Source organism: Diuraphis noxia, unplaced genomic scaffold (assembly GCF_037042655.1).
Source record: "Diuraphis noxia isolate RWA-SAM2 unplaced genomic scaffold, SU_Dnox_SAM2 contig0001, whole genome shotgun sequence".
In the NCBI taxonomy this organism is placed as follows: domain Eukaryota; kingdom Metazoa; phylum Arthropoda; class Insecta; order Hemiptera; family Aphididae; genus Diuraphis; species Diuraphis noxia.
In genome coordinates, this window is record NW_028301711.1 from 39,932,319 (window position 1) to 39,956,245 (window position 23,927).

Genomic DNA, 23,927 nt, shown 5'->3' on the forward strand with positions numbered 1-23,927 from the left:
TTCCCCCCCCCCCTCTCTACCAACAAATATTTCGATGCGAACATTTTCTCCCTATTTTTTATATCAATTGTTTTTTTTTTTATAAATATAATAAAACGAAAAAAAATTGTATATAAGTAAGATAAGTTAAAAAATATTTATAAAATATAGTCTAAAAATGTCGACATAAAGATTATATATTTTGTAAAAAAACATATTTTAATTTCTGATTCTTTTGTTTTATCTAAGCATATATTTCGTTATATCGTTCATATTTATTTATTTTTTGTAAAAAATTCGTACCTATTTTAATTTTTAATAATTTATTAATCGCCATTGAATTCTACTTTTGTAATGCTTCAATGAACATCCGAAAATTTGGATGCTGAGTTCTTACCAAAGATTTATATAAGATATTAAAACCTTCACTTATATTATTTGTTCTACCCGTGTTTTTCTATGTAGTGTTATGTAAATCAAATAATTAAGATAGTTTTTGACAAACCAGCAATTGATTGGGTTTTAGATACAATTTAAATTTCAATGTTACTATATAGCTAATAATACAGTATGCTAGTACTATTATTTTATTGTTTCAAGTAGTTGAATTGATCAAAAATATACATCTACTATTATAATAGGTAATTATAGTATTACGATGGGGGCTGGAGGAGAAGTACTGGCACCATAGTTCCTCCTCCAGTCCTCGATACCATAAGGAAAAAAAAAAAAAAAAAAAAAAGGTAATTATAGTATAATTGATTACATTTATGAAAAAAAAAATCCTTGTTAAACAATAAATAATATTATATTATTAAATAGTCAACTTAAAAAATATGGGTGGAAATTGTATTGTCTACCATTCGCATATAACATATTAAAATATAATATGTATATTAATATATTATTATTATATTTATATCTATTATTCTACAAAATATTAGTATATATATATATATATATATATATATATATATATATATATTAATGTGTATTTTTTTAAATATTAATAATTATTATTTATAATATGTTTTGGAAACAATTAATAAAAAAGACAATCATCGCATATTAAATTGTATTTAGCTAGTATTTTAATAGGTTGATGCATTTTTTTTAGATATTGTAATAGGTTACAAGATTTTTGTTTATTAGATATGAAGTTAGAACACTTATTATTGTTTTTTAAAAATTAAAATAAAATTTTAATTTAGGAATTTTTAAACAGTTAAATATTATACTAAACAAATGCTCATGCCATATAATAGTATGATATATTTTAATACAGACTGGATTCTAGTCGTTAGATTATTGTCATCGAAACAGCAGTCTCTACCCATCAAATATAATACTATGTTTTCCTTTCTGCTACCATCTCGATTACTCGATTACAATTCCCGCGGTGAACCACTCCTAGCGACTAACTTACCAGAATAGACCACCTCCTATAACTCTATAAAGGGTATATCAATACCATAAATATAAACACACATACACACACGAAATGTCGAGTTTAATACCGTAGTGCAGCTTGCAATAAGTAGGACGTCTTTGATAAATTCGAGCATATAGGTAATTAATTTTCAGTATAAAATCTTTTACGTCTTTTAAGCCTTTTATCGGGCTGCCATAACTTTTTCAGCCTCTAACCTAACCGCGGGTGGTGGCAAAAACTGTTCGTTCGCGAGCTTAATGTCTGTCCATTATCAAGTCGGAAATGAATATAAAAATTGTAAATACTACGCTTCTTATCAATGCACGTAAGCGCATAATACACACTAATCATGATAGTATACAATATTATTAGCTATTATTAATGCACCTAGGTGCAATCAGACACGGATCGAGAATAGGGCATCTTGGATAAAATTTTGCAATCGGCAAGACGATATATTTTATCAGCATATTAACATTTAAGCAATATAACCATCTAATATAACTTTTTTGTAACATGCATTTTTATATTCTACGTCTCGTTTTTACAACGACATATTTCAATGATGGAAATAAGTATTTTAATTTCGTATAATTGTACGCATGTAATGTAAAATTTTTATAAATATCTAATGTACAATGTACTTGGAAAAAATTGTTACATTACACAGATTCAATAAACCGACTAAGCAGTTGTATTTTACTAATATGCTGCAATTTCTGGTATTTGAAGCCTAAATTTATTATTCATTCTTTTGTTTCTTGTTTTATTTTTTTATTTATATATAGTTGTAATAGTTGAGCTGTGATAATCTAAATATTGGTAACTAATAAAAAATTAATATAATAAATCAAAATATTTGCATTTTTGACCATTGATATTTGTTTATGACGTGATTTTTTCTGGCTTATATTTTTTATTACTGGACAACTCGGCTATACTATAAATAAAATAAATAATAAATATACTATACATTTATATGTTGACATCCATGTCTTAATGTTTAACTGATAGAAATGTTCAAGGGAATTAAATGAATCAATATTATAGACTAGTCAGTAACGATGTTTTTGATCAAATTAGACTGTATACTATTATATTGTTTAAGAAATAACCTTTTAAAAACATTGTTATCGAGAACCGTTGATAAACAACGGGTTCAGTCGTTGACACTCGATGTCTGTCAATATCTTATGTACAAAAAAAAGGATGAGTGATGGACGATGGCGCTTGACTGAAAATATACACCTATATTATTTAAGTCTCAATATAGTTCTTAAATATTAAATATAAATAAAATACTCGAAGAAGTGATAACCGAATGAGCGACATATCGTGTGCGTTGTGCGAGTGCCTTTAATCACTAAGGGCCGTTCTTACAATGTCCGGTTAAGTGTCGGTTAAGACTAACCGGTAGAATTCTATCGGTTAACTCATGATAAATTCTTCCGGTTAGTGTTATCAGGCACTAACCGAGCATTGTAAGAATGGCCCTAAGTCGTGTAATACTGCAATAATTTTTATAATCTTTAATTATATAAATCGTTTCAAACAGAAATAGTGTAATGCCTTCGAGTCTTGAGTCTTATGTGATTCTTGCAAAACGTCATAAGTTTTGATTTCTCAGAAAACACAGTCAATATGATATTATAATTCCTTATTAAGCTTCCATTTCCGAGAGTTTCGAAAAGCTATCGCAGTTATGCACTTCTCCAAAAGGGTGCGTGCGGCGTGCCACGCTACATTATACCGAAAAAATAAAAATAACGTATTGGTAACGTTTTTGGAATAAAATTCTACAACGATTGAGTGTGGTAATATCAATCCTCCCCGACAACGACGAATATTTCAAACTCGATATACTATAATGAGTATCACATTAATATTGTGTTGATCATGTCTCATGTGTGTTCTCGTCGGCTTATACAAAATATGGCCAAAAAGTGTTTCGGAGAACTCGTATTTTCGTTTATTATACTAATGTATTTATGTATATATGTATATATATATATATTATTGTAAATTCATTAAATACGAAAGAAATAATATTTTCCACAAAATATCTCCAACAGCTCGGTTAGAATTAGTGTCCAATTATTGCCGTTTCTTATAAAATGACTACTAACACTACACGACTACCCACATGTACAGCTGTCAGAATGTGCACCATATTAATATATAATACGCGTTAGGGTTCAAAAGAATTCTATTTGTGTGGTCGGCTTTAATATTGTAAAGAATTGACCTAATTCCCTATATTATAAACTATAAATATATTTATATTATTTCAAAGAAAGAACACAATGTTATTATATTTAATTAATATAATGGTTAAACTACAATATGAAAATGGTCACTAAATAGCTGGTTTTAAACATGAAATATCAATAAAACCTAATTGAGGAAATGGAGTGTAGATAATAATCTTATCTTTATGTTTGAATTCGCTATTATATTATGTGATAAAATGAGTTCTTTTTATATTAAAATTAATGACACAAAAAGAACTCATTTGATCACAAATTTGCGGAAGTAACTAATGTCCTTTTAAGAATGTGCATATTATGTAGTGTACACACACACACACATGCACACACACATGATTCCGATATATAAAAATGATACAAAATTAAAAACTATTTAGTATAGTAGTATAATAATTTCATATTGTAAGAATCAACACACCAGCAATGGTAACGCTATTAATATTTGATACACGTAAATAATAGAAAATTAAATTTTTTATCATAAGTAGTATATTGAAGGATTTATTAGTATTTTGATATTTCGATGTATAACTAAATATAAGTTTTTTAATAATTAATTTGTAACGACTATTTCATTTGTGAGTTGTTTTTAAATAAAATGACGGAATATTTATGTTCTATTCAAAATAAAATCGCAGTATGCAACTAGTACACATTTTATTGAAAAAAATAACAATACTATTGTCTTCATTACAATATTGAATATTACTTAACTATAATATGTATTCAACAACTATACATGTATTTACCTTTTGTGAAAGCAATAATAATCTTAAGGGTTTTTGTTCTGAATGAACTAAATTGGAATCAGTTATTGATATACTATTATTGAGTATTATTTTGTGAGCCTGTTTTTTTTTCGGTACAGACGAAATTCTCAAACAGTAAAATGTATAGGAATTTGTCTCGGACCGTAAGGCGGAAAACGAGAGTCTTTATACCTTTTTACAATATTGTAAAATATTTTATTTTCCATTTAAACATTATTAATGTTTATTTTGGAATTTTAGATAATAATGTATTTATTGAGGGGTTGTTTGTGTACTAAAAACTGTTTTTGCATTGTATTATAATCCGCTCATGAAACGTTGTTTATGGCAATTGCTCGAAAACCGGAGAATTTCCTTGAAAATGAAATAAATCGTAAATAATATATTCAATAAAAATGTACATTATATTTATTTCAGGCTGCAAGAATAAAACTACTACATGAAGTTTTATCACATTTTATGGTGGAATATTTGTTCGAATTTTATTGACGGTGGTGGTATAAACTGCAGTATAGATATATATTGTATACATTATATTGACTGGAATATTTTCATATTGGAGATTGAGAAAAAATAAAACAAAATTCTGGGATTAAACAGTTTATAATATATAGTAAAGCAATAAAGACAACTTCAATGGATTTAGGTACCTATTTTTCATGTTTGTTTAGGAAAAGGATAAAAGTGTCTTTTACACAGCGTGCGCCACTTTTTCTCTCTCAACTATACCCTGCACCAGCCATAATATAATCTGTACGCTCTATTTACGACATCGGGGAGACCTTTAGTGATCCGGTTTTATGGGTGTTTTTTTCTTCAACATACGAGGTGAATTGTTAGTAGGTAATCACTCTGATGAAATAAAATAAAGAATGGAACGGGGAGATTCCTTTCTGCTGTAAAATGCTGTTACTTATATACATATATATATAATAGTTGGTTTTGTGTGTACAGCATCATCGAATAAGTCAGTGTAATGTATATATTATGGTTAATTTAAAGTGACCAGTCGTGAAAATTGCAAGACAAACATTTGAAAGCTTGTCCGAGACTGCGATTAATAAGTTTGACGAAAGGGAAGGAGGCAAGATTTTCCCGGAACCGAAATTTTGAAGAGGGCCCGGAAACAACAAAGTTAATGATAAGTGGTCCAAAAATAGTGGTGCCCCAAAGGGCCAAGATGATACCTCGGCCCATGTTTCTTTCTTGGACACATACTAGTTGCGGACGAAATTATTCAGGTCAATATTGTAACATAACAATTGCGGACACGAGTTTCGTTATCGTAGTACTAGTTGCGTACAGAGTTTTTTTTCTCAAACACATTTCTCAAATCAGGTGAGTTGCGGACACAAATATTTCCCTTCACCACTTTTTGAGGACTTAGGCCAAGCTACCAAAAAGTTGGTAGGTGGGGTTAAAAATATTTGTGTCTTGTAAAAAAGAGCAATCGTTATTATTAAAATGTTGTTAAATTATTTAATGTTTTAATTTTGTAGCAAAAATTGTTTATAAAATACTTATAGATTATCGTCATTATTTATCGTCATAGTATTTATAGATCTTTTGGTAAAAAATTTTTTGAAACAGCCTGTATATATGATATTCTACTGATTTCACCACGTGAATATTGCAAAATTTGATTGCTAATAAATGTCTCTTTTTCAACAGTTATTTTTGCTCGTTTTAAATTTCGCACTGCAGAACAATTCATTTTCGTATAGCTACTAGTCTGTACTTCATTTAGGGCCTCGATCAATTGATATATATTAGGACGACTTAATAATAATAATAGGTAATTTGTCCGCAATTAGTATCTTATAATTGTGTCCGCAATTCGTATGTTACCTTTTTAGATTTCGTCCGCAACTCGCATGTTTTTACGGTTTTTGTCCGCAATTCGGAAACACCGTCTTTCTTTACGGCACTGCTGATAATTATTATTTTTTATATGAACTAGTTTTCCATCACCAAAAAGTTAACAAGTTTATTTAAGAGGACGCTATTACAAAAAATAAATAATAATAATATTATTTAATTCAAAATATAACGTTGCATGATTCTAACTAAACTTAATAATATTTAAATACAGTGAACTCAATATATGTATATATATTATTATTACTATGGTAATTTGAGAATATATATGATTTTAGGTATACGAAAAATTGATTATGATTTCTGAGCAAAGCTATAGTATACTTAGACGTGTAGATTAGCATCCATTTAAAGAGAGGTAGTTACGCTTATCATAATACTGTATATTTTATATTATTAGTATTTTATGTTAATTCAATAGAAAAAAATCGTATATAATTGTTTGAATTCAATTTATTCAACATTAGAATTTTAATAATTTATTATAAAAACTATTAGATACTTTTAAATTGTTTAAAGAACAATATATAATACAATTGTTCACATTTTCAATACTTTTACAGAGAAACAAAAAAATGTATTGTCTGAAGTAGAAAAAAAAATCGATAATGTCTATAAATAGCTTAAAATAAACTTAAATTGTTTGTAAAAGATATTGTATTCAAAAAATGATAATCCTTAAAACTCAAAAGATTGAATTTTCAAGTTAGGTCTTATTAATTACAAAAAAAAAATTATTGAAAACTATTATAATATTGTTTCATAAATATGTCTGTTTTTCCCACTGCTTTTTTTTTTACTTATTAGGAAAACAGTTTGAATTTTTCTCCTTATTATCTCATTAGTCAACTAGATCAAATGTTTTACCAAAAATCACCCTTGTGTTAAAGATTGGAAAATTTGTTCTACTCAAAAATATGACAGACACAATATAAAGCTATCACACATCATTAAAACCATATACGAATTCTTCGCTTCAATCCGATTCTAAAAGTGAAATGTTGCTATTCAGCGATATCCTAATATTCCTAACATCTAATAAGAAATGTTTGTCCACTGCTGACAATAGACATTTATATATACATAATATCAGTACATCACTGACAATATAAATACATAACGTCTATTTTATGTAGGAATTTATAAGTTTATATATTATACATATACGTATTATATAAGTCCATAGGTAACATATGTTTTCGAGATCCTGACAAACACGAATTTAATTTTATACATTGTCAAGTTTTGTAATAGTTTATAAATATATACCACTATCGATATTCTTTAAACAGAAAGGTGATGTTACATATTTTTGAAATGTGGTGTGTGTAAAACGTAAAAGGCGTGCGAGACAACGGAGGGACGCCAAATAAAGATCGGCCTGCGACCATTATCCTTGGTCGCCACGGGTAATGGACAGTTTATGCGATTATAAATCATCTGGTCGGCATGGGAGAGTCATGTTGAGAAATAAATTTACAGTCTATTCAGTATCCGGGCGATGGGCTGCAATTTCACCGCGTGTAATACAATGGGAATAATGGGAACCGGAAAAAAAAGGTTCAAACATGAAAGCGGTTACCAGGTAGGTAGGTAGGGCGTATACTGTACTACTTCACGGTGAAGAATGGTAGGTATACACGCCGAGGGGAGAAAAAGACCTACGTTTATTAGTATATATATAGTCAATGTTGTATGTGTCGCGAAGACAAAGGTCCATGTAGGAAGTACAGCGCACAGAATGGAACGAAATTAACAAGATAATTGTGTCAAGGAATCTAAAAACATATTTTTCCAGACAATCATTGTTCAATTCAGTGAACATTTTCAATAAGAATCATTGGGTAAATACAATGAAGATCGTATTTTAAATTTCAAAAAGTATTAGTGTCAACCAGCAGAAAGGATCAGGCATCCCATGCATTTATAGACTGCCCTAGTTATATATAGCTTTTGGTTTCAATAATATAATATTATTAAAAAGACGTTTTGTTTTTATTGTAACATTGTTGATTGCATACACATTAAAACGTATTAAGTGTATAGATTAATGAACAAAATATTGTTTTTAACAAATAATTATTAGCTTTAAATGTTGAATACTGCGTCTTAGCCACTCTTAGGTAACGTTGAATTTAATTAGCTTTTGTAAAGTTAAAGGAGGGAGTTGAAGAGAAGTTTGATATTTCATCAAAAACGAAGGGATAATACTCAGTGTACAACTTTATGCATTTGATTAAACACTAACGTTTCTTATACTACCCAACTCATGCGATAAGGAGGTTTGTTGACTAAAATATTTTACGATTAAATCCGATGGATGAATAAGTACTATAGGTATTGTACAGAACAAAAGTATGCTATTTCTGGGAATACGTTTAAAAAAATATAATTTACTTAATTTGTTGATGTAACATTAAAATACGTGTGCACAAGTGCAGCGTATCTCATTAATATTTTAAGCAACTTGTTCGAGACAAGACCAATGTCACGAAACACGAGTCACAACACAAATGATTGTCAGTAGTTTAATTTTATTTTTCTCGGAAATGAAACGCGTAAGAACACAGTCAGGCGTGGTGTCAGTATTATGTAAACTATAAGCTGTGCTGTAGTGTTTATACTGAGCCATCGTCGAATTTGAATAATTTCTGGGAACCGAGTATAACGAAATGATTTTAATTTATTCAGTTTCTGGCATCCCTTAAAGGAATAAACGGTGAGGGGCGATCCCTTTTCTGGTCTGATGGTTCGGAACTGTGAGCGTGCGCTTCTCCGTAAATTTTCTAGTTTAAGTACGCACTTTGCACTTACTATTATTTCACTGTCTACAATAAGTATTACCTACACACCGAAATTAATAATTATCTTATTGTATACAAACATGGTGTTTTGAAATTCGCCGAACAATAAGATAGGTACTTCGCCATAAATTCGATATTTCCCTAAGTGGTATTAAAAGTGAATTGAATGAAAATAATTCTGCGGACAGTTATCGCGTAAACTTTGCACATAATACATATTTTTTTCGTCACGGATGCAAACTGCCATGCACCAAAATTACGTCAAAAATAATGTTAATATATATAATATCATTTGATTATAGAGATACAATACCTAACTCAGATAACAATGGATATGATCAAATTATTGAGTTATATAATATATGTATCATAAATTATATGATGAATAAAAATACAAGTTAAAATAATTAAGGATCGTAAATTGTGTTTATATAAAAAAAAAGAATCGCCACAAAACTCGTGTTAGCAAAGATTGTAGGTGGTGTTTTATAAACTTTATGAATAATCCGAATTGGTTGAACTTAAAAATTATGATTTTGTACTTGTCCGTACTGATAAATGAAATGTCACGGAAAATAATGTTATCAATGATATAATGAAAATAAGTTGTTGACTTTTTATTCTCGCACTCCCCTAAATTTAATATTAGAATTAAATGCGATTAATTCAAGTAACAGTAATAATAATTATTGTTTTTAATGGCAATTTAAAACAAATTACAAATAAAATATGTGATGGCATTGCACATGCGTAAGTACCTAAATACTCCCTATAATGAGTAAATATTTGGATTTGTGATTTGACTTGAAAACATTTCAATTTTTGTGAAACGTTGACAAACTATTTAACACAGGAATTCGTTACATAATAGACATTAATTTATGGATGGAAAAGTCAAGAATACATTGTCGGCATTATGTGTCGAGCCTTTCGACTATCGTATAATCTACATAATATAATATAGTACTTATAGTTATAATATATTATATGTTTAATATTCTCTAATAATATATATATATATATAAAATAATATAGTATACACATTGTGTATAGATGATAGAAATCACGGCGGCGTGAACAAATAAATCACTTATTGAATACGTAGCGTACATTAGTTTTATAAATAGGGCTTTAAAAGTGCAGTTCGTATAATATGGTCACAATTTAATCAGGCTAATTTAACGACGGCGGTTCGTTTGAAACGACCGTTTAACGTTATATTTATCGAGTGGCGTCCCCGCAAAAGTGTTTTTCAACAGTAATATGCTTATCCGGATCTTTATCGTTTCACCCCGCACCACGTTTGCATCCGTCTTGACCAACCCCTTATTATTGTAACGTGGGTCTCTTCCACCCGTTCCCAATTCCACGAGTATATACAATGTTCGGTTTTTACGACGGCGGCGACAGTTAGTTAAATTATTATTTGACGTAACCCGTTCTCTTGGGCCACCGAGATGACAATAACGATGATACAAATGATAATGAATTACCCCCCCCCCCCCCACCCATGCTCCGCGCAACCGTCGACGGAGGTTGTTTTGCATTTAACTACGGAAAACACTTTGGACTTATTGCACCGACCACGGGAGAGCTATAGACAACTTCCCTCTTTTGTACCTCTGCCAGGAACTGAATCCTGCAATTGATTTTAATTCACTACCACCAGTGGTTGACTTGGAGATAAAGTAGTAGAGGTACTCTAGCTACTTTTAGAATGTAGCGTCCCTAGCCTATAGCATAGTCCCTAGTATAACCTAACCTAAGAAGTAGGGGTACGCTAGCGTATCCAAAAAATTAGTAGAGGTACTCAGTCCCCCCGCGTCCCCCCCCAAGTCAACCACTGACTACCACCCTATCCGACGACTCACAAAATCTTTTTATTTCGGTCGTTGCTATAGAAAGTTCGTTTAAAGATTATAAATTTATATGTATACCAGCTATTAATTATACGTGCAAGTGTGCAACGTGCTAGCTACGGCACTACGCACGTATCCGTAGGGCTTATCAATATAATATTTTATTTATATATATTTAATATTGCATGTATAGCGACGCAAAATCAATTTAATTAGACACAAAATATCAAAGATATAATTTCAGAGCAACAACTGTTAATAATATATATGTTGTATACGTATCTATACTATTATTAAAATACCTAAAACATCAACAAAAACACTATCTCTGATTTTTTTTCTAGACATACGTAAGCATGTGTGACTTTAATCGCAGATGTATCATGCAAAATAAAGTGGCCTATTTCTTTAAAATTGACCGAACACATTTTGGACAGCCAAAATAAGCCTTTTGTTAATTATCATTATTGATCAATGATTAACATTATAATAACTAACGTTAAAAAGTATTACGATTAGGTGACAAATAATGAAATTATTATTTATTGTGTCTAATATTTATGTTGTCCAAATAAATATTTCAATATTGAATTTGATGTATGATGATATAGTTGTTTATGTCGTCAGGACGTAAGTATGCTTTGCCTACAAAGAACAGCGTACAAAATAATTATTTATATTATATTTTATATTAAATTTATAATTATATTTACATATTTTTTTTGTTTCTAGTATATAATATCCGGATATAATAGACCTATTGTATATAATCTTTGTTTTTACTCTGTAGTTTAAACACCAAGCTTTGTATTTAGGCTAGATAATTATATATTTTTTTTAAACTATAGATACAATTTTATAAAGCATCAATTATTTTATTTGAAAATTGATTCCGATCCATTTTATCTACTTAATAAAATTTAAATAATGAGTTGCTGACTGTAATACTTGCTCCACCGAGGCCCATATATATAAAATAAAATTAAAATTAAATATAAAAAAAATATTTTGCAGGTGTGCAACACATGTATTACCTTCTACTGCACCAATGTGTAACCCTTTGCAGTAACGCATATCCACAATTACATGCTCAGCATAGCTCTTTGTTTAATATTCTTCACTATTTTACAATTGATCGAATTTAACCATCAGCTAAGTAGCCATAGTCCGTCAATCCAGATGAATCCACTGCAGGCCAATAGCCTCTATTTGATATAATTATATATTACCTATATGAATATTATGAATATTGTATTTATATATTCGTATTTAAATGTGCATATTTATTAAATAAAAATGAAATAGAAATGTATAAAATAGAAAATATTTTAGCTAAAGTAGCCTGTTTTAAAATGAATAATAAAATTAAAACATCTTTATTTATTACAATTTCACGTTGTTCGTGCCATGTTACTCATATTATTTTTCAATTTATTATTAAGTAGTCGCAAAATTTTTATTACGATTGCTTAGCATACATGGAAATTGTATTACGTTGAACGCTGCAGATGACAACATTCTGAAACATTAAGTATACCCATTTCCAGTGATATAAAACCATTAAAATTTAAAATAATAGACAATTTAATTAAGTTATTCAAATTAATAGATACTATTTTCGATAATGATTTGTATAAAATAAAATTATAACATAATATAACTAACTTTTTAACTTTAATTCATCAAAATAAAATAAAAATCTTGAGGTCACAAATAACCGACTTGTCTTTGTAAAATAGTCGAGGTCAAGAACCATATATAGCATAGGTATAGGTAGATACTAACCTAACCGATCAGAAGTTTTTTTTAACAAATCGCATTTATATTATATGCCTTCTCCATAATACATATCGAGTAAACTTCGGGCCGGTACTTTATTCTTTTCTACCCGCCCCCGTATAACGAACAAAAACTATCGACGGATAACCGTTGTTGAAAGGTCATTAAAACGCCGCTTGTCAATTTCGTCGTAAAAACACGCGTGCAGCGTACATACATGTATACATAACGTCGTACGGTGTGTTTGAAAGGGAAAAAGAGAGAAAAGGAAAAGAATTTAACAGACACGAACACTTCTGACGCCTATAATGTGTATGTCTATATATAGCGACGACAATAAGGGCGTATATATATATATATATATTATTATTTTTGTGATTGTTATTAGACGGGTTTTGCGGTTTACATAAAAAAAAAAAACGTTTCCCTTCTACTTTTCCACCCTCCCCTGTCACCCTTCCGATCCACACACGATACCGTCGTCGCCGTCGACACCCAGCAACAGCAACAGCAGCAGAAGGATTTCTGCAGAGAGCTTTCTGTCTTTCCTCACACGCGCGACCGCGCTCACTCACACACGACACATCGCACACCACCCTCGGCGTGTACACAATATAATAATGTAATATAATAGACGCGTGCAGTACACACATATAATATTAAACGCCGCAGACGGTTTGTGTTTACCGTCCGAGAGAATAATATCACGACGCGCTGGTGACGGGGTCGGGGTGGGGTGGCGTGTGTCGTTGTAAAGAGATTTTTTTTTTTTTTTCGTATAGAGACCGACGCGCGGTGGTGACATCAACGATGACGATGACGACGGCGCACTGCAACGACGATGACGACGACTACCATTACTATACACAGTTTGCCACTACGATCAGGCCGGTGACGACGGCGGCGGCGGCGGCGGGTTTTATATCCATTGTGCGGCGTGTGGATTTGACATGTTTGCCAGCCTAATCATCGCCGTCGACCCGGGGGTGACAGAAACACGCGCATAAGCGTTTTCCACACAACTCTTGCCCACACTCGTCGGTTTTCCACCCGCGCACACACGCACTCACACCCCGGTTCACCCACGACCCACGTTATTGCCTACCACCACTGTCGACCACAATCGTCGTGTAGGGTCGCACAGTTATAGTGTTATGATGGTGTCGTACATGATAATATTTTGTACACGACTGCATAATAAGATAAATATTATTATTATTATTATTATTATTATGTTTGACACTGCACCGATGCAGCGACGTGCAGTCGGATTTAATTATCATGTCGGTTTCACCCGGCAGAATTGAAACGAACACAATCTTTCTGAACTGAAACTACTTTTTTCAGCAGCGCAACCAAACACCGTACGTCCGTTTTTTTGCCAAAATCTTTGTAAAAATGTAAAAGACCAACAAGTCGATTTTTCGTATCGCTTTACATGTTAACCTAACCACTAATATGATTAGAATTATGTTTAATGACGATCGATTAAGCGGGGTATAATAAAGAGTGTACGCTTTGCAACATATTATTGCTTGTCACCGGAGTTCGGGACGTTTTTGGTTTGATAATACTTTAATATTTAAAAACAAACAATGTGCTATTTTTTTTATTTTTTAAGCGGTATTTTAAAGTTTGTATGTTGTATTGATATGTTTTAATTTTAACTTTGAAATTTATCAACTTGAAAGTGATAGTACCCACTGACGAAAACTTGATTTTTTCAATTATTGTTTTCTAATTACCTAAATTATCAATTGGCTGTTGTGATACTCAACTCAACTTTGATTATTTTTGGTATCCGTGGCAAAAGTGATGCACGTTGGTGGTCTGTAACCATGGCAATACAAAATATACAAAATAATATTCCGACATTCTGATAATAATGTTACAGGAAACAAAGAATAATAACCTATTCTCGGTACCTATATCGATAGTTTCGAGCAATACCGACGTATCATTAATCAGTTCTCGGACACGCTCTTCGTCGTACCTATTGTTTTAGCGTTATAAATTCATATAATAATGGAAAATTATAAAATTTATCCGCTTGTACAGTTTTAAAAAGAAATATTAGCTGAATTAGGTAAATTATGGTCAGGTAATCATAGGGTCTGTTATTTTGGTTTAAGATGGGCTTGACTTTCAGGGATCATTTTTTTTTCTATTTTGAAATAAGTTTTAAAATTTGTATTTTTTTGCTTATAAATGGTTACAGTTAAACCATTCGCTAAAATAGATTTAAATACAAAAGATAACCGACTAGCTTAACATTTTAAGCAAGTATCATAGTACAAGGTGTAAAGTATTGTTGTTTTTTTTTTATAAGCTACAAACTTAGTGTTGATAGTTAATTAGTGGCGTCATTTCAATTTTTAATAAGGGGGGCAAAAGTTTTGGCCAGCCCATAATATAACAAAAAAAAAAAATAAACTCGCTAGTAATTATATTTTTATTTCAATACAAAAAGTCTTTTTACATAATCTTATACTTATTAGTTACTATCACGATTATCTAAGATAAGACATAAATAACTTATTTTTGAGGGATATCCAATATCACCTATTATAGCTATTAAATGATGACTTATTTTGAGAGGTATTTCCCCCCAATTTATGTTCTATTTACGGTAAATAGTACCCCAAATGTGAGTATAAATGTATTTACAAAAATTGAAACAAAACATCATACAATAATTTATTAATACTCGCGCGTAATTTATGTTTTTAAAGTGTTACTAAGATAGTTAGAATGTTAGATGCTAAGCAGTAACTGGGTATCTTCTAGTCTCATAGCATCAAACATGTCAACAGTTTAGTTTAAATCTCAGGGCTGGCGCTATGTTTTGCGAGGCCCTAGACAAAATATTCCTGAGGGGCCAGAAAAAAGTTTTTACACATTATATGATCTATTTTGTTGATGTTAGCCATTTTTTTTTTTGCTTATCACTATACCTATCCGCTCAGAATATAAAAATTAAAAATACAAGCCCCCATAAAGCACGGGGCCCCAAAAAGCGCGAGACCCTAGGCGGGTACCGAGTTTGCCTCCTCCCTTCCGCCGGTCCTGTTAAATCTATTAGTGAAGCTAATGAAATAATTTGAAATGTTAAATATTGCGGGTTTGCGGCCCATATCCGGCCAGACAACGGCCCGCTAAGAGAGCCACACTGCCCCTCCCCCCCAAATGACACCACTACAACTAACTCCTTTTAAGATGTCTTGAAAATATTTCTGCTGTATTGCCTGTATTCAACAATACACGGAACACTTTTTTCAGCATTCGAGTGGATAAATGGATGGTTTCACTTTGGCACGTTATATATAGTGTTATTATATTATTATTATAGTATATAGTGTTATTATATAGCTGCCATATACTATTATAATAGTGACAGGTATATAAAATGTTATATTGACCAGTAATAACGGCTTTAAACCTATTGAACTTTCAATCCACTATAGAAATTCACGCGGTAACTATACAACTCGAGCATAATTTATGCTATAAAAAAATAATAATAATGTTTATTCTGTATAAAAATTATTGTTTTTTTTCCAAACAAAATACATTGTATATTATATAGTATGTACCTACACTACTACACTGTCGTGTTCATATTTCAGTACCTATGTCAGGATGCTATTTTATAGAAACAGGGAATTTAGTTCCGTTAGTTTAATATTTAGAGTGAATTGACCTCTAATAAAAATTAAAGGTAACATTATTATCTAGGGCTTTTCATCCAAGGCTTTTTATAATATTTTAATTTTAAAGTGAGTTATGAGTATTTTAAGATATACAAACAATTTACGATTTTATAATACTCATAACTATGACAGAAGCTCTAGATAATAATGTACTTATAATTTTTATTACAAGTCAATTCACTCTAAATATTAAACTAACGGAACTAAACGTGATCTTCTGAGCGTTAAATATGTTATGTTATGCACTTGTTAGACGGAGACAGCACATGCGGGTGTAGCGTCCTCTTGAATGATAATGTGTGCATTGTCAGTGCCGTAGCTAGATACTTGTGTGCCCCGGTGCAAATTGGTGTAGGTGCCCCATAATGTTATAACATAATTTTCTTTTTTCTTTGTTGTATATTTTAGGTCACATTATACTATTATAGATAATCGGTAAGGGCGTAGGGCCCTTTTAAGATCAAGTGCCCCGGTGCACTACACTGCCTGCACCGGCGGTTTCTACGGCACTGTGCATTGTATATGATCATTGATCAACCTCTGTCCGAAATATTATCAATAATTATCATGTACATTTTACATAAAATCGACGTGTTTAGCATACGAAATATTACAACATGCGATAAATTTAAATTCTACTTGGTAATAGAAATGATAATAAATATTACTATTACAAAGTACTTGGTACGTACTATATAATATTATATATAGTACTCTTACTCATTACTCAGTAGGTACTAGGTAGCCATTAGTATTTATATAATCGTTGGTTAAGATATTATGTTTTTCGCCAAATTTTAGATATTATTGATTTTATTTTATTTTTCGTTCGAAAAAGATGTAAAGGACAATAATATTAGGTATACACTTTGAGTGTTGGTTTTACGGACGTGTTTAACTGACACAATAGACAATTGTAGTTTGAAGGGATTAACCGCTTAGCCACGACCTTTCACTGATTTGGATATCAACCCTTTTAAAACGCACGTGGAAGTGACATATTAATATATCGTATGATGAGGAGGATTATGAAAATAATATATAATTGGAAAAAGCCAAATCCACTTAAAATATAAACTTACGCGTATTTCCTTATGAACTTGTCAATGCGTTGAAGTTATATCGGAAAAGCGTTTTTTTTTCAATTGGGTATATAATATACGCACTTGGTTAAAAAGATTTTTAGCACGTACTCAATTTAGATTGTTAGACCAATTTATAAGGTTTTAGTTAGGGATTAAATCCGATTACAAGAATGAAGAAATTTTAAACTAATAATCAGTACTTGCTGGCTGCTGCAATATCTGCCGCTTAATTATTTATATTGAGATATCAGCAAATCGATTTATTCAACTATAACTTGCTTTGAACTTTTAATAAGTTTCCTGTAGGACAAAGTTATACACGTTTTCAATTGCGTTAACGTGTCAAGTACCTTCACATATGTTTTGATGTGTGACGGACTGCAATGATGGGCTGAATAGAAAAATCCGAAAACTTTTATTTCATATCCACGTTGGTAGGCGCGGTAGCTTACAATTTATAAACCGATATGTTTGTACGCATGACACTAATGCGGCCTGGAAAAAATAAATGAAATGTCGAAAACAAGTTAATAATGCCTGATAGGTGATAGGTACTGCAACGATTGTCATATCATATAACTTAAATTATATTAACATAATATACATAATAGATAACCTATATATTATATATATATATATATATATATATATATCATATACATAACATAAATATCATCCTGAATACCTATATATTAAGCCTCTCCTGTTTTGTCACACATATATTATTGTATAGCTACGGCCAAATATGAATATGTTAAAGAACGACAGTTCTCCGCGATTATCATCACGCAAACCTGGACTCCTAGACAGTCCCACATTTTGGGAAACATTGCTAGTAAGCAATTATAAACTTTTATATGCGTTAACAATTATTTAGATTAATCTGTATTTATTTGTAATATTAAAATCTTGAATAACCTTCGTGTTCCCGAGTAACGGTTAAAAATATATTCAAAAGAAACCAACTTCTTCCCTAAATATGATATTATATTTAACTGGTCATCCCCGACCACGTTCTAGTACCATTATGTCTTATTCAATATAAGATTATGTGATACGAGAGATAATTTACAAATTATTGCACGCCTTGTTCCATTCATTATTTACAATTTTTTTATAATTATATTTTTAGATTCTAACCATAGCGAATAAACGTATTGTATTTACAATTATGTGTGTTTTTTCCGTCTGTTGACTGTCATAAACATTTAGAAAGAGAAAACGCTCCAATTATCGACATCAGCATCTTTTCTGACAGAAAAATGAATCTTTAGTTGGTACTTATTACAGTATTACACTATAGGCACTGTGCCTAGACCTACGATGGATTACGAACATTTGGGGCCTACACAAATGTATGGATACGATTGTTTTGTAATATTTTAGGTTTTTTTTTATTATTATTTTAATAACCTGTACACGTATCACAGCAAGTAAAAATGATGTACAAATATAAGATCTTCAGAAAAAAAAATAATATTACTGTTATATTTACATTTTACACTCAATGTCTTTACATACCTATTGGCTACTGGCTATCGTAATTCGTAATTACTTACAGAAATCAGATTAAATAAACTATATGAATGAATATATAAATTAAGCCTCGATTACGGTTTTGAGTATTTTAGGAAATATTTCCGAACACGGTCATGGGTGCGCATGAGCATGGTATACATTTTACCGTACTAAGATGATTGAAATCATAGATTATAAAATTATAATACAGTCTTTATCGTTAAAATTATTTCGTATTTAATTATCATTATCATTATTATTATTATTATTTTAATTATTATTAACCTCCTTTATACTCTGCATAAAATCGTATTATATCGTTTATCGTCAATCGTTAATCCAGAATAGTTAACTTTACGAGAAACAAATTCTAGGCAGGTCTTTAAATCTATATTTTACGTTAGATGTGTATTAATTAATAACATATAATCACTGTTTATTTTATTAGTATATGTAATACTATTGGTAAATTTGATTTATCATTATTTATTATAGTGGTATTTTATCATTGATTTTGAATTTAAAAAATAGTGAGTAATTAGGAGTAAAAAAAAAAAAATTAAAATATTTAAAAATTTTTCACGTAACAAAACTATTCTGTGGGCGTATGATCTTATACTCTACTACTAGTATCAAATTATCATAATATACATTTTTAAAGTTATTTCATAATCATAATATATAACTCATAAAAATGGTCATGTTTACATTATTATAGTATAAAATTAATATTAAAATGTCTGAATACGAGAGAACACACGAAAGTGGGTTTAATAAATCGAAAAAAGAGACTAGAGGGCCTACGATATACTTTTTATCTAAGACGGCAAACCGTCAGGCAAATACATCAGGCAAATCGGCATCACTTATTATTATACTAAAATAATAAATATATTCCAATTATTCCAATTATTCCAAATAGCTGGCTGAAAACAACCGTGTGGCTCGATAAAATCAATATTGACCGTCGACTGAAATCGTTTCATTATTAACACAACAGTGACACGTTCACTATACAAATCTCGAACGATCAAAATTTTTTAAATCAAAATTTTAACCTAATAACCGTCGTGCATAATTTTTCACACAGCCTTCTATACAACACGAATAATATATCATAATAATATATATATTACACTCGAACACTCACGCGACTTGCAAGACACATAATCCGCGGCGGCTATAAATACAGACGACCAACGCCGAACACACACGAACACCCGTTTACCAAAACGTACTTGACAGAGCCACAATAACGACACCAGCGACATGGACATCAAGAAACGTCAAGTGATCACCGTGCACGTGGGACAGGCTGGCGTGCAGATGGGCAACGCGGTGTGGAGCCTATACGGGATGGAGCACGGGATCGGGCGGGACGGCTGTTTGACGGCGATGACGGAGGCGGACGCCGCGTGCCCCGCGGAACACTCGACGTTTTACAAGGAAACGATGTCCGGACAGTATATTCCGCGGACGGTCATGGTGGACCTGGAGCCAACGGTGATCGATCAGATCCGGTCGGGGCCGAACCGCGGCCTGTACCACCCGGACCAGCTGATATCGGGCAAAGAGGACGCGGCAAACAACTTTGCGCGCGGTTACCACACCGAGGGCCGGTCGTACCTGGACAACGTGCTGGAGGGCATCCGGCTGTTCGCCGAGTCGAGCGAGGGCGTGCAAGGGTTCATAGTTTTCCACTCGATGGGCGGCGGCACGGGCTCGGGCTTGACCAGCCTGGTGTCGGAGAGCCTGCGCCAGGACTACGCGAAGAAGAGCAACCTAGAGGTGCTCGTGTACCCGGCGCCCAAGGTGTCCACGGCCGTGGTGGAACCGTACAACGCGCTGCTCGTGTCACACAAGACGCTTGACACGACCGACTGCGCGTTCATTGTGGACAACGAGGCGATATACGACATCAGCGCCGGCAAGCTGGACGTTGAGCGGCCAATGTACCACAACCTGAACCGCATCATCAGCCAGGTGGTGTCGTCCATTACCGCGTCGCTGCGGTTCCCGGGCTCGCTCAACGTGGACATCAACGAGTTCCAGACCAACCTGGTGCCGTTCCCGCGCGTCCACTTCCCGCTGCTGGCGTACGCGCCGTTCACATCCGCCCAGCGGTCCTCGCACCAGCGGCCACCCATCGTAGACCTGACGGCCGCTTGTTTCGAACCCGGCAACCAGCTGTTCAAGCTTAGCGACCAAGAGTACGACAGCGGCAAGTACATCGCGTGCTGCATGTTGTACCGCGGTGACGTGGTGGCGAAGGACATCAACCACGCCATCCGACATATCCGGGACACCAAGGGGCTGGAATTCGTTGAGTGGTGTCCGACCGGGTTCAAGGTGGGCATCAACTGCCGGCCGCCCGTGGCCGCCATGTCCCCGGACGACGAGCTGGTGGGCGGCGGCGGCCGGGCCGTGTGCATGATGTCCAACACGACGGCCATAGCAAGCGCGTGGACGCGGCTGTGCGAGAAGTTCGACCTAATGTTCCGCAAACGCGCGTTCATCCACTGGTACGAGAGCGAGGGCATGGAGAAAGAAGACTTCGTCGTGGCCCGGGAGAATATCGAGGTCCTGCGGCACGATTACAGGGAACTGATGCCGTCCACCATGTCGGCTGCCACCGGGGTCCGGAAATCAACCGAACTCTCCGTCCACGGCCAACAGAATTTCCTGCAGGGCGATTTCGAGCCTTCCATGATCACAGAAATCTGAACGTCTGATTCCCGACCACTCGATAATTTTTTACACATTTTTTAACATGATACGAATATAACGAGATTTTTAATTTTTTCGCGTACACTTTATTTTTATAATATTAGACATATTATTTAGTGTGTGACCGAAGGGAATAGATTTGGTTTCAAATAATTAATTGGTAATATTATGTAATCAAGATTATATAAGTATTGTCCATATAACAATTTATTTAACTATAGCGTGAAGCTAGTAAGTATAGTAGTGTCTGTGAGACATCTATAATTATTGTATTGGAAATTATTATTTTTAATTATATTTATATGCAGGTATATGAAATGGATATTAGAAAGTTGAATTATGTATTAAAATGTGTTATTGTATTGGAAAACCGTCGTCAGAATAGACAAAATTAATTTATGAACAAAATTTATAAATTCAAATATATATTTACGCCAACATTATAGAAGCGCCGATGAAAAGCTGTGCTGTAGGCAGTGGTGGTCTTAACAAACTCCAAGGGGAGGGGTGAAATGTTTTTCACATAAGAAAAACATAAAATAATGTAAAACATTAACTATCTAACAAAGATAAAATATTTTCTGGTTTTTGTTGTAATATAATTTACGCCAAGGGGGATCAATCCATCATTTCTCGTCCGTAGGACCGTCACTGGCTGTATGCATAATGTAATACTGTTACTGTACAATGTATATGTTAGTTATATTTATTTTACATGAAATCAAACGGGAATACCTAATAATATTTCTTTGTAAAAAAGGTCGAAACGTACGTAAACTGATTATGGATCTTTTCTATTATATAACATATTGCGGTTAAATGACCGTCTTTATTTTTAAAATAATTTCTCATAGTGATTGCTATATTACGTTATATAGATGAAATCGTTTACAAAATAATTAAGTGGTCGAATATTATGGATAATATAATAAAATTGTAACAAATAACTCTTTTGGCTTTTTGTGGCTTGAACTCTTTTATTCAATATCGATATAATATAATATGTGATGCATATCAAATATGCAATTTAAAATTTAAATCAAATTATTTATGAACCAAATACTAACTGACAACTGTATTATTAATTAATTTTATTATTTAACAATTCAATTGGCATAATATACAAACTTGAATAATAATTATATTTGCATAACAGTTTTATTCACCCTTTTCTGTGTTACTTATGACGTAGTTACCTCTGTCAATAACAGCAACACAGAGTAACATTATTATGTATACTTATAAAAATTATTACAAACTTTGCAAGTTGTTAGTTTGTTACCAAGTCTAATAATTGATAATATACACTCAGAAAACATTTAATGATTTTTAACACTTAAATACAGTTTAATATTTATATTGCACTGTTTTCATTAATTTGAATAAACATTTGACATCATTAAAATAAGTACCAATTAAGTGTACCAATTAATTAAATCATTACCCTGGTTTAAATTTACTGATATTTATTTATATGAATTCAAATAATACAAGGTAATTCCATATTTTATAAAATTTAAAAACGCCTTCTTATTATAATGTGTTACACAACTACAATTATAGACATATAGACATTTCATTATTATTTTTTATACTTTTAAATTGTTTACTTATATAATATATATATATATATATTATCTTTACAAATACACACATTATTGTATCCATAAATCATCAAATTTCTTACTCCTGACTTAATCATTAAATTATAAATCGAGAGATTTTGAGTTTGTTCCAACAATCACAAAAGCTAAAATCCAATTTACGCGCACATACCTATTATTATTATAAAATATTTTATACTACATGTAGGATACATAATGTTGTCAGCGTTTTCAGGCATTATGTATTAAGTAATTGGGAAAGCGAACAACAGTTTTTTACATTTTAATCAAAATAATTGTGTGATTTCCGTTAAAACTGTTTAACTGGCTTGAAGCCCCGGATAAGGGGTATGGGTGGAGGGTGTCGTATACCTCTGTTCGGATTATTTTTGTCATATGAAATTTATGATAAATCAATGAATTTATAATCCCTCGTTCAAAAATGCAGAGCACGTCACTACATAGCTTAGAATACAAAAACTGTGGCGACATGCCGACATTGGACACACCATACA

General features: G+C 32.2%; 1 protein-coding gene across 1 annotated transcript; it reads left to right on the top strand.

Annotated features, from left to right (window-relative positions):
• The first annotated feature begins 20,350 nt into the window (after nt 1-20,350).
• LOC107173669 (tubulin alpha-2 chain-like) lies at nt 20,351-21,805 on the top strand. The gene has a single exon (XM_015524292.2). It carries the CDS (start codon nt 20,351-20,353, stop codon nt 21,803-21,805), a length of 1,455 nt encoding a protein of 484 aa, XP_015379778.1.
• Nucleotides 21,806-23,927: the final 2,122 nt, after the last annotated feature.

Bases quoted from the DNA above. Each gene is read 5' to 3' on its own strand.
- LOC107173669 (XM_015524292.2), top strand. From the start codon at position 20,351: ATGGACATCAAGAAACGTCAAGTGATCACCGTGCACGTGGGACAGGCT.